We start from the raw sequence: 11,919 nt of genomic DNA on the forward strand, positions 1-11,919 counted from the left end.
CCTGACCCCCCCAGCCACTGCACTGGGGTCACAGCTGCTCCCACTGCACCCCACCACACGGGAGGGACACGGCTGGTGCCACACTGGGGTCATGAGGGGTCCAGCTGCACCCCACGCTGGGGATGTCATTGTCCCAACACACAGTGGGGTACGACTGGTCCCTACACCCGTGACACTTGCACTGCTGGGCAGGTCAGAGGGTGTCATGGGAGGGGGAGCCCTCCACAATCGGGTGACCCAGCACCCAGAGCAGCACGGGAAGTCAGTCCTGGGCTGGTCCTGCTCGGAGCCGGCATTTGTGGGACCCCAAATCCCGAGAGCCCCGGTTTGCAGGGGCAGGGAGCGTCAGTGCAGGGACAGCAGGGGTCGGGGGTCCGTGCCGTGCTGCAGCCGTGGCCGTGCCAGCGGCAGCTCCGTCCCCACGAGCGGGGCTGGCGCCCTGTCAGAGCCCGTCACGTCTGCCAGCCCCGCGCCGCGGTGCCGGTGGCAGGGAACATCTGCTCGGCCGCCCCGCTGCCACGGCTGCCAGGGTCGGGGGCGGCCGCCAGGACCCCCGGCCAGCGCCGCCGGGGCGGCTCCTCGCCCTGACACTGATGCGGGGTGACGGGGCGGCGGGGCGGACGGATGGGATCGGACAGACAGACGGGCAAGTGAGCGCCGCTGCCCACGCCACGGCCCAGCCACGCCGCGGGTCACCCGTGCCCGACGCTCACCCGCTCACGACACGTCCTTGGGGACAGCGACAGCCCTGCCACCACCGCTAAGCTCCTGGGTATGGACGGGACGCATCCCGCCCCCCTCCTCCTGTATCCCTTTTCCCACGCTTTGTTCCCCATCCCCGTGCTGGTGACCAGCACCGAGGACATCCAGGGCATTTATTGCCAAGGAAGGGACAACGCTGGGCAGGGGCACCACAGCTGCCGAGCAGGGTCGAGGTGGTGCCACCAGTGTCACCGACACGTTTTCACTTCCTTGCCAAGCCCAGGACTGGGTTTCCCGGGAGGGCAAGAACTCCTCGACCCCTTCGCCCTGCCCGGGGGGTCCTGGGTCTCCATCCCTGCTGCACCGGGACCCCCGGGACCCCGCGCCGACGGGCGGGGGATGCTCCCGGTGCGGCACCGCGGGCTGCGAGGACGGCCGGGGCCGGGGCCGGTGGCCGGGACGATGCTGCCACCTGGTGCCAACCGCACGGCGGCGGCGCCGGGACAGGCACCGGGGGTCGGGGGAGACACCGGGACCGGCCGCGACTTCGGAGGAAGCACTAGGATCGAGACCGGGGTCAAGAGAAACACCGGCACCGGCCGCGGGGTCGAGGGCAGCGCTGGGACTGGCAGCGGGGGTCGGAGAAAGCACCGGGACCAGGGGGTCGGGGGGCAGCACCGGGACAGGCAGCGGGGGCCGAGAGCCTTGTCGGGACTCCCGGAGCAGCCCCCGCCCGCCCCGCCCGGTGGGAACCCGCCGGGTCCGGGAGACGCCGACTTCTCACTGGGACGGGCCCCGACGCCAACACAGACGGCACCGCCACCGGGAACGGCCGGGGACAGACGGACGGGCTCGCCCCGAAGGGAGGCGCGGCCGAGAAAGGCGGGAAGAACCGGTCCCGGTCTCGGTGCCGGTCCCGGTGCCGGTCCCGGTCCCGGTCTCTGTCCCGATCCCGGTCCCGGTCTCTGTCCTGATCCTGGTCCCAGTCCAGGTCCAGGCCCCTGTCCCACTGTCGGTGTCGGAGCCTATCCCTGCCACGGTCCCTGTGCCGGTCCTTGTCCCGGCGCCGGAGCAGCCGGGGGGCAGCGGGCCCGGGTCTCCCCCTCCCGCCCGCCCCGTCGCGGCATCCCCGGAGCGCGCCCGGCGGCAGCTGCCGCGTTCCGCCCGCCCTGCCCGGGGCTGCGCACCCTCGGCCCGGCCCCCGCTCCCCCGGCCCGGCCGGCGCATCCCCCCCGTGCCCCTGCATCCCTCCACGGCCCCCGCACCTCCCCCGTCGGGCCCCCGCGGGCCGGGCAGGGCAGGGGCTGCGGGCTGCGGGCCGGGGGCGGCGGGGCCAGCTGCCCGCGGGGGGGTCCGGTGCCCGCAGCACATGTGCTGTCACTCAGCCAGTCCCGCCGCTATTTTAGCTCGGGGCTGGCGGCCGGGCTGTGCCCCGCTCCGCCATGGGCCCCCCGCTCCTCCTCGCCTGCCTGCTCGCCCCGCTCTGCGCTCGGGTAAGGGCTGCGGGGACACCGGGGCCGCGGGGACTGGGTGGCACCGGGCGGGATGGGGACCACCGGCTCCGTGCCCCAGGAGGGCTGGCGGGAATGGGGAGCCTGCACGCGGAGCCAGGGGTCGGCCGGACCCCAGACCTCGTGGAAACTCATCCCTGGGGGCAGCGGGGATGGGGCTGGGGGGTGATGGGGGCTCGGAGCCCCTCTTGAGGCATTTCCCACCCCACAGATGGCGGTGGCAGGGGGGGGCCTGCGGCTCCGGCACATTGCCTGCGCCTGTGACCGGGATGGGCTGAGATGGGATCTGGGGGAGGGTTAGCGGCTTAAAGACACCCTGCTCCTCTTTTTTCCACCCCAGCTGTGGTCCCAGAGTTCCCTGCACCCCCCTGTCCACTCAGGCCCCCCCAGAGCCCCTCATCCTGCTCTCAGGCCTGAGCCACACGGGGCCGTTGGGCTCTGGCCTGGATCCTGTTCTCGGCTGCTTCAGGGCAGGGGAAGGGAAGGGGATCTGCAGGGCAGCCCCCCAGGAATGGGGCCCCCAGCGTCCCTCCCTCACATCCCCATGCCCCCCAGTTCCAGCGGCCCCCAGGGACGGGCAGGGGGCTTCTCCTGCTGGAGTAGGAAGCAGAGAAATACCAGGAGGCGACAGCGCAAGCCCCGAGCCTCAGAGCCAACCCCTTGTCCTGCCCACCCTGTGGGGCTGGCACACAGCCCCCCCTCCCCGCAGCCCCCTCCCCAGGGACTCCCGGCACAGCCAGCCCTGTTGCCCCCTTCCCCTGTCCCCATCAGGGCACACACGGCCCCTGGGGCTCCAGGGACCCCCTGGCACCCAGCGGTGCAGGCACAGCTGGGCACAGATTTGGGTGCAAAGCTGGCACTGCCCAGATGTGCTCCCTGGGAGGGGAGGGGACAGCACCTGTCCCCGGGCCCAGGACAAGGGTGGCACAGAGCTGGGGGGTCGGAGGCTGCATGCACACCTCTCTGTCCCCTCCCCAGCCCAGCTCCCACAGTCCCCAAGGCTCTGCCCTCCCCAAAATCACCCCCACAGTCCCCAAGGCTCTGCCCTCCCCACAATCACCCCAAATTCCTGACCTCAGTCCTGCACGGCCCCATAACCCATCCTTGCCCCCACAGCTCCCAGACCCCACTGCAGCCCACCAGAACTCCTGTTCCCCTGTTTCCATCCCCAATCTCCCCCTCACAGCCCCCAGCTCCACCCCTGTCTCCCAGGGTCACGCTGACAGCCCAAACTGATCCCTGAACCCCCAGCCCTCTCTGTCACATCCATGTGGTGACAGTGACGTGGGGGGCAGGCCATGGTAGGTGCTGCCTGCCCGAGGTACCCCCTCTTCCCCAGGGGTCCTGTGGGGCACAGCCCATGCCCAGGGCACCACCGGGTCATTTGTGGGGCACCCCTTCCTGGTGAGCCCAGCAGGACACCCGCCACCATCACAGCAGGGTGGCAGGGGACACTGACACAAAGCTCCTGGGGAAGCTGGGTGGTCTCTGTGTTACACCAGACCCAACCCCAGCCCTATCAGGGGGACCAGCACTGACTCCAGCACTGTGTACCCCACTGTGCACACCCAGCCCAGGTGCAGCTCCCTGCCCACTGCCCTGGCATTCCACCCCAGCCCGGAGTTCTGGGGTCTCTGGCAGCACCGTGTCCCCCCAGGGTGCCAGCCCAGGCCAGGCAGGTGCCGCAGCCCCCCAGGCCTGGGGGCAGCACGAGGCTCCTCGGCGGGTGAAGAGGGCCTGGGTGATCCCCCCCATCAGTGTCTCGGAGAACCACAAGCGCATCCCCCACCTCCTGGTGCAGGTAGGTGAGAGCCCCCCAGCCTCTCTCCCAGCTCGCAGAGTGGGCAGGAGGATTGCACAGGGGCACCCCCAGAGGGGCACAGACCCCCAGCCTGGGACCCCCAGCCCTGATTTTTCTGGGGCAGATCAAGTCAGACAAGCAGCAGCCCGGAGGGGTGATCTACAGCATCAAAGGGCCGGGGGTGGATGAGGAGCCCCTGGGCATCTTCTCCATCGACAAGTTCAGCGGGAAGGTTTTCCTCAACGCCATGCTGGACCGGGAGGAGCACGACCGCTACCGCGTAAGGATGACCCTGGTGCTCACAGCCCCTCGCTGGGTCCCCAGGCAGACCCTGACCCCCTCACTCTGCACCCACAGCTCAGAGCCTTCGCACTGGACCTGGGCGGGGTCACCCTGGAGGAGCCCACGGACCTGGAGATCATCGTGGTGGATCAGAACGACAACCGGCCGCTCTTCCGGCAGGACGTGTTCACCGGGCGCGTGGTGGAGGGGGCTGAGCCAGGTGGGTCCACCCGGGGGGCTGGGCTGGGCAGGGGGGACCGAGCCAGCCCTGTGCCAGCACCCACCGGGCGCTCCTGGGCCACAGGGACCTGCGTGATGACGGTGGATGCCACCGACGCCGACGACCCCGACACGGATAACGCGGCACTGCGCTATTCCATCCTGGAGCAGGGCGCTGCAGGAATGTTCAGCATCAACGCCACCACTGGGGAGATCTGCACAGCCCGGCCCGGCCTCGACCGGGAGGTACAGGGGTGGGGTCACCGGGGTGGGACTGGGGGGCACCAGCACTCGGGGCAACCATGGACACCCCACGTGGTGAAACCACAGCTCGGTCCACGAGCAGACCCAGGCGTGGGTGGGTGGGCAGCAGCTGGGGGATCTCTGTGCTTCCTGGGGGATCTCTGTGCTCCCTGGGGGCTGGGGGCTCAGCTCTGGCCCCTCATTCCCCACAGACCATGGGGGTGTACAACCTGACGGTGCAGGCGGCCGACATGTCCGGGGACGGGCTGACCACCACAGCCATGGCCGTCATCTACCTGGAGGACATCAACGACAACCCTCCCGAGTTCACCAAGGAGGAGGTAGCAGCTGGGATGTGGGGACGTGCTGGGGTCAGTGGGGAGGGAGCTGCCCCCCCGGGGGTCTGCAGCATCCCAAAGGGGCAGAGTCCAGCCCCTCTCTGCTCTCCCCCAGTTCTCCATGGAGGTGGAGGAGCAGGCGGCCGGTGTGGACGTGGGCAAGGTTTTTGTGCACGACAAGGACCTGGCGGGCTCGCCCAGCTGGTTGGCCAAATTCACCATCCTGGAGGGCGATCCCGAGGGCGCCTTCGCCATCCGGACCGACCCCCACACCAACGACGGCGTGCTCTCCGTGGTCAAGGTGGGCACGGGGCAGCCAGGGGTCACCGGGGGTCTCACGGCTCGGCTGACCCCTGGCCCCTCCCACAGCCGCTGGACCACGAGGTGCGGGACCGCTTCGAGCTGACGGTGTCGGTGCAGAACGAGCGGCCGCTGGAGCCCTCGGTCCCCGCCAGCCCCCGGGCGTTGGCCACGGTGCGGGTGCGGGTGCGGGACGTCAACGAGGCGCCCGCGTTCCGCGAGAACCCGCGGCGGATCAGTGTCCTGGAGGGGACACCCCCGGGCACCGCCATCACCACCTACACCGCCAGCGACCCCGACACCCACCAGATCCAGACCCTCTCGTGAGTCCCGCTCCCCTCCCATAGCCCTGGCACCCGCGGGGAGGGGGCGATGTCTCACGCAGCCCCTCGCCCACAGCTACGCGCTGCTCTACGACCCCGCGGACTGGCTGCAGATGGACCCTCACGCCGGCACCGTCCGCACCAAGCGGGAGCTGCTGCACCCGTCCGCCTTCCTGCAGGGCGGCTGGTACATCGCCCTGGTGCTCGCCCGCGACGATGGTGAGCAGCCGCCCCCGCCGGGCCCTCGCTCCCGCTGCCCCCGCTGACCCCTGTGCTCTGTCCCCAGCCGAGCCCCCGCTCTCGGCCACCGGCACCCTCTCCATCGAGATCCTCGAGGTGAACGACCACGCTCCGCAGCTGCAGCCGCCGGCCGGGGTGCTCTGCGGGCGGCCGGGACGCGGGGGGACCCTGCTCCTGGGGGCCACCGACGATGACCGGCCCCCCCATGGAGCCCCCTTCCACTTCCAGCTCAGCCCCCAGCACCCCCAGCTCGCCCGCAACTGGAGCATCGCCCGCTTCAATGGTGAGGGTCAGCCGGGGAGGGGGGACGCTGCACGGAGGGTCCCGCTGACCCCTTGCCCACCCCGCAGTGACCCACGCCGTGCTGGCCGTGCTGGCGGAGCTGCCCGAGGGGCCCTACTCGCTGCCGCTGCTGCTCCGGGACTCGGGGACGCCCCCGCGGGAGCAGCAGCAGCTGCTGAACGTCTCGGTGTGCCACTGCGGCCGCGACGGCACCTGCCTGGACGGGGCACTGGCCGCTGCCAGCGCCGGGGCCGGCATCACCCTCGGGGCGCTCATGATCATCCTGGGCAGCACCATCCTCCTCCTCGGTGAGTGGGGCCCCCACCGTCCTTTCCCCACCCCTCCATCCCTCCACCCAAGCCCTGTGCTGGTCCTGGCCACCCCTCCCGAACCCCACCAGCCCATTCTGTCAGCTTGACCCGCACCCAGCACTCGATCCTGGGCCTGGCCTCCCACCCAACCCTACCCATGACCCTCAACACCGCCCCCTACCCAGCAACCCCTTCTGACCGCAATCCAGACCCCCTCATTTCCCTCACTGCCCATCCCACCCCAATCCCTGCCTCCACCCCTATCCCTCCTCCCAGCCCAACTGCATCCCACCCCGGCCATCACCCCGTGCCCTCCGTGCCTCCCCATGCCCACACGCGTGTCCCGTGTCCCCGTGGTGTCCCCGTGTCCCCGCAGTGCTGGCGGCTCTGGGCGCTGCGCGGGTGCGCGGGCGCCGCCGGGCTCTGCGCAAGGGGCTCCTGCAGCGCTCTCGGGACGACATGCGCGACAACATCCTCAACTACGACGAGCAGGGCGGGGGCGAGGAGGACCAGGTGAGCAGGAGCCGTGGCAGGGGCGTCCCGGGGGTCCTCAGCTCGGCCCTGCACCTCTAAACCCCTCCCGGCCCCGCAGGACGCCTACGACATCAACCAGCTCCGGCACCCCGAGCTCTTCTCTCCCCGGGCCAAGCCCCCCCTGCGCAGGGACGCCCCGCTCAGCTCCGGGACCCCCATGGCCCCCCGCAAGCTGCCCAGCAGCCCCTCGGACATCGAGGACTTCATCAATGAGGTGGGTCAGGGCCCGGCAGTCCCCCACCAGTGCCCCACTGCCGGCGGGCTGGCCGTGACCCCCTGTCCCCGCAGGGGCTGGAGGCGGCTGACAGTGACCCCAGCGTGCCCCCCTATGACACGGCCCTCATCTACGACTACGAGGGCTCGGGCTCGGTCGCCAGCCCCCTGAGCTCCATCGTGTCCAGCCTGACGGACGAGGACCAGGACTACGACTACCTGAGCGAGTGGGGGCCCCGCTTCCGCCGCCTGGCCGACCTGTACGGGCACTAGCGGGGAGGGGGGGCAGGAGGGGACACCCCACTGCCCAGGGAGGGTCTGGGGCAGGGACGGGACAGCGGGCAGCTCACACACACAGAGGAGATGCGCAGAGGCATCACGGATGGACCTACACAGGATGCCCGGCTGGAGCGGCTTTGCACACGCGTGTGCAAGGAGAGGCCTCCGTGCAGGGGGCGCACACCCACACACCCCGCAGAGCCCAGCTCAGCAAACCGGCGGGGGACGCCCGGCTGAGCCCCACACAGCTGGGGAGGGGGCGAGGAAACCCCTGGGCACCCCCATAATAAAGAGCGGGGGTTGGTGGCGGGGGTGTGTGACCCCCCCCACACCAGCGACCCGTAGAAACAAGGCACTTTTATTGGGAGCCGGCAGCACCCCCGGGGGGCTTCACCCCCTCCCCAGGGCTCCCAGCCCTCGCCTCCTGCTGCTCCCCTAACACCCCTGGGCGGGGGTCCCTGCTCAGCCCCCCGCAGCAGGGAGAGCCCGGGGGGCACGGCTACATCTCGCGGGGGGGGTCCGGGGAGCGCAGCGTCCTCTTGGTGGAGGCGGCCAGGCGGGAATAGTCGTGGGGGATGGCGTGGGGGGCCAGCAGGGGCAGGTGGTCCTCGCGGGGGGGCCGGCGGAACAGGGGCGGGCGGCGCTGGCTCTCACCGTCCTGCAGGGACTGGGGCAGCCCTCGGCCCTGGCTCTCGGGCAGTAACATGATGCTGAGCACGGCCAGAATGGCGAAGGAGGCGAACACGACGTGGTGCAGGAAGAAGCCGCGGCTGTTGGGGATGGCGGTGATGGGCGCCGCGGCTTTGCCCACGAAATTGGCGCCCACGACCAGGCCCAGCCCGGCGCCCCTGCGGGAGGAACGCGCTCAGGGGGGCCCTGCCCGGTGCCCCCCGCTCCGGGGTAGCACAAGGGGGGCAGCTCCCCCTTACCTGACCACGGTGGGGAGAACCTCGCTGGCAAAGAAGATGCTGAGCATGGTGACGGCGTGGGAGGCGGCCGTGCCCACCACGGACAGGGTGAGGACAATGAGCTCCAGCAAGTCTGCGGGGGGTGAAGCACATCAGGGGGCAAATCCTGCACCCACCTCTCTTCCCCCGGCTGGGGCTGCGTCTCGGGGGTCCCGTGGGGGTCTTACACTGGGTGAGGGCCAGCAGCAGGAGGGAGGAGATGCCGGTGAGGACGGTGCAGAGCAGGAGGATGGCGCGGCGCCCGAAGCGCTCGGCCGTCAGGCACACGAAGAGGCAGGCGGCCGCCTCGGTGCCCAGCAGCACCAGGTGGGAGGAGAAGAAGTGGGGCAGGTGCGGGACCAGGTTGCGGGTGAAGCAGTGGCGGATGCCGGAGCCGATAAACCTAAGGGACAGCGGGGTCAGGGGGCCGCGAGTGGGACCCCCCGGCCCAGGGCCACCCCGCCGACACGCCCGGCGCTCACGCCGCGAAGCCGAGGATGACGCCGTTCTTCCAGATGACCCTGGTGCCGCAGATCTCGCACACGGAGTGGTACCGGGGCCGCAGGGGCCCCTCGGACGGGGCCTCCAGCTCTGCCGGGAGAGGGGAAACCGAGATAGAGCCGGCTCTGTTCCACCACCCCACAGCCACGGCTTCGAGGATGGGGCCGATGGCCCTCGCAGTCCCCCCACGCACCCGCGAGGAGGCTGTCCTGGGGGCAGTTGTCTTCAGCCAGCGCCTGCAGAGTCTTCCTGGCCCTCTCCAGCTGCCGTGTGGCCAGCAGCCAGCGCGGTGACTCCAGCAGCAGTGCCGGGCACCTGGGGCACGAGTGTCAGGTCACGGGGCTCCCCACGGGCCTGGCCACCCTCCAGCACTGACCTTCCCACCTGGCTTCAAAGCAACGCTGCCCAGAAACCCTCAGCTTCAAACCTGAGCAAACATTTACCCAGGGTGGGGGGGTTCCACTCCTCTGGAGAGCCCCGGGGGGCCTTTGATCCCCACTGCAGCCCCGGGCAGGGTGTCCTGGGCTGGGAACAGCTTGGCACCAGTTCCGAGGCACAGCCCAGCCCCTCGCAGCCCCCTGCCCGGGGTGGTCCTTACCACCAGCTGGCAGCCAGCAGGGCCAGGATCATGGTGACAGCGCCCTGCAGCACCCGCCAGTCCCGGCACAGCAGGGCCAGCCCCGGCAGCAGCAGCTCCCCGGCCATCCAGAAGAATCCGGCCACCATGGTCACCCCCAGCCGGTGTGGGGGGTCACACAGCTCCAGCCCTGGCAAGGGGTGAGGGGGCCACAGTGGGTGCCAAGGACATCCCGCACCCTGGAGCGTTCTGTATTCCAGCCCATCCTGGGACATCCCACAGCCTGGAGCACCCCGCACCCAGGGCACCCTGGAGCACCCTCAGCCCCCACACCCTCGGGGTGCCCCCCTCACACTCACGGGCCACGTAGAGGGCGAGGAAGGCTCCTGCCAGCGCGGCCCCAAAGAGCAGCCGTGCCACCAGGACCATGAGGAAGTCCACAGCCAGTGCCACGCCGAGGCCCACGGGCACGGCCAGAGCCAGGGACAGCAGGAAGGTGGGACGGCGGCCAAACCTGCCAGGGACGGGCTGTGAAGGGCTGGGCACGGTGCCCCCTGCCCGTGGGGGCTGCCCGGGGACCCCCCACTACCTGTCACAGGCCAGGCCCGCGGTGACACTGCCCAGGGTCCAGCCCAGCAGGTGCGTGGTCTGCTCCAGGGGCACCTTCCAGCGCGAGGCACACACCAGGTCCCACTGCGGGGACGCAGCGGGGAGGTGTCAGCGTGGGGGGCTTGGCAAACCCCCTGACACTGCCCACGGGGCTGGGATGGATGGGGCTGCAGGGCTCCTGAAGAGCCCCCACCCCACAAACAGAAATGTGGGGACAGATGTGAGGGGACAGTACTGGCAATTCCAAGAGCCCTGAACACCCTGCAGCCCCTCAGCACCCTTCCCCAGGGCTCCCCCAGCCAGCCCCAAACCCCCTCCAGGGGATCACTGCTCCCCCTGCACACCCAGGGCTTTCCCGTGAGATCATTACCGGAGCCCCCAGCTGGCTCTGGCGGCTGGGACCCCCCAGTTTGTTACCCCCGACTCCTCTCAGGTATCCCCCCAGAGCGTTCCCAGGCCCCTCCTTTAACCCCTCCTTTACCCACGGACCCCTCATCCCCCTCCAGCGCCGCAGAGTGCCCCAGGCCCGAGGTCCCCCGCTCTCCCCAGGCCTGGCACCCCCTCGGTCCCGGCACCCCCGTGCCCACCTGCGTGACGAGGTTGGCGCGGAGGCCGGCGGCGGGCAGCGTGTAGTGCCAGCCGCGGGTGCAGGGCCCGGTGCCGTTGGGGCGGGGGTCCCCGGGGGGGTACCGGTACAACTGGCAGGGGCTCCAGCCGCCGCGGAGGCGCGGCACGGCGGCGCGGAGCAGCGCGGGGCCCCCGAGGCGGCGGAGCGGCGGCGGCAGCAGCGCGGTGTCGGGGCGGCAGCGGTGCGGGGGCTCCGCGCCCAGCGCCCAGCCCAGCGCCCAACCCAGCGCCAGCGCCGCGCACGGCGCCCACCCCCCCGCCGCCCGCCGGCCCCGCGGCCGCGACCCCCCCAGCGACATCGCCACCGCCACCGCCACCGGCACAGCGCTCGGGTCGGCGCGGCCAGGTGGGGCGGCAGCGGCCGGACCCGCCCCGCGGCACCGCCCCGACGGCTCTCTCCGGAACTGACCCCCAGCCCCGGTTCAGACTCCCCCAGTCCCGGTTCGGACACCCCAGCCCCGGTTCGGACACCCCAACCCCGGTTCGGACACTCCAGCCCCAGTTTGCTCCCCCACAACACGAGGCTCAGTCCCGGTCTGATCGCTTCTCAAGCCTGGTTAGTCTCCCCACCTCGGTTCCCAAACCCCAGCCCCGGTCCTGATCCCCGTCCCGGTTCGCCCCCTCAGCCCCGGTTTGCTCCCCCCAAACCTTGCCCCAGTTCCCACAGCCCGCTGCACCCCCAGCCTGGTTTTCCCCCTCCCAAGCCCCCCAGTTTGGTTCTCCAAGCCCCACTCCCCCCAGCTCAGCCCGTTTGCCCCCACCCCAGCTCAGCCGCCCCTCTCCATGGTGCTCCTGACCCCTCTCAGGACTGGGGGACCCCCCCAGCCCAGCTGCTGTTGGGGGTCCTGGGGTGCAGCTGGGGGTTCCAGGACCCATCTGGGAACACCCACAATTGCACCCAGGTCCCCCCAAACCTCACAGGGTGCCAGTGGAATCTGTGACACCCCCTCTAGGAAGGGAACGTGTTGGCACCCAGTACCACGTGAGCCCGTGGGAAGAGCCAAACAGAGCAGCCAAACTGCAAACAGGCTTGACTTCCCTCTTCCTTCTAAAATTTACTCACAAATGTGATTTCTGGGG

General features: G+C 70.7%; 2 protein-coding genes across 2 annotated transcripts; one reads left to right on the top strand and one right to left on the bottom strand.

The window, feature by feature from the left end:
• Positions 1-2,144: 2,144 nt before the first annotated feature.
• On the top strand, positions 2,145-7,681 carry CDH15 (cadherin 15). The gene is made up of 14 exons (XM_050978949.1): positions 2,145-2,195; positions 3,871-4,014; positions 4,139-4,294; positions 4,372-4,516; positions 4,601-4,761; positions 4,971-5,099; positions 5,212-5,397; positions 5,466-5,719; positions 5,796-5,938; positions 6,006-6,242; positions 6,310-6,549; positions 6,929-7,065; positions 7,145-7,300; positions 7,375-7,681. Exons 1-14 carry the CDS (start codon positions 2,145-2,147, stop codon positions 7,570-7,572), a joined length of 2,337 nt encoding a protein of 778 aa, XP_050834906.1. The 3' UTR covers positions 7,573-7,681.
• A 396-nt stretch (positions 7,682-8,077) lies between these two features.
• SLC22A31 (solute carrier family 22 member 31) lies at positions 8,078-11,138 on the bottom strand. The gene is made up of 9 exons (XM_050978979.1): positions 10,800-11,138; positions 10,193-10,296; positions 9,963-10,117; positions 9,625-9,793; positions 9,220-9,341; positions 9,008-9,116; positions 8,714-8,928; positions 8,508-8,619; positions 8,078-8,426 (listed from the first exon to the last, which is right to left on the bottom strand). The coding sequence occupies exons 1-9, from the start codon at positions 11,136-11,138 to the stop codon at positions 8,078-8,080; spliced, it is 1,674 nt and encodes a 557-aa protein (XP_050834936.1).
• Positions 11,139-11,919: the final 781 nt, after the last annotated feature.

This window comes from Serinus canaria, chromosome 11 (genome assembly GCF_022539315.1).
Source record: "Serinus canaria isolate serCan28SL12 chromosome 11, serCan2020, whole genome shotgun sequence".
NCBI lineage: Eukaryota > Metazoa > Chordata > Aves > Passeriformes > Fringillidae > Serinus > Serinus canaria.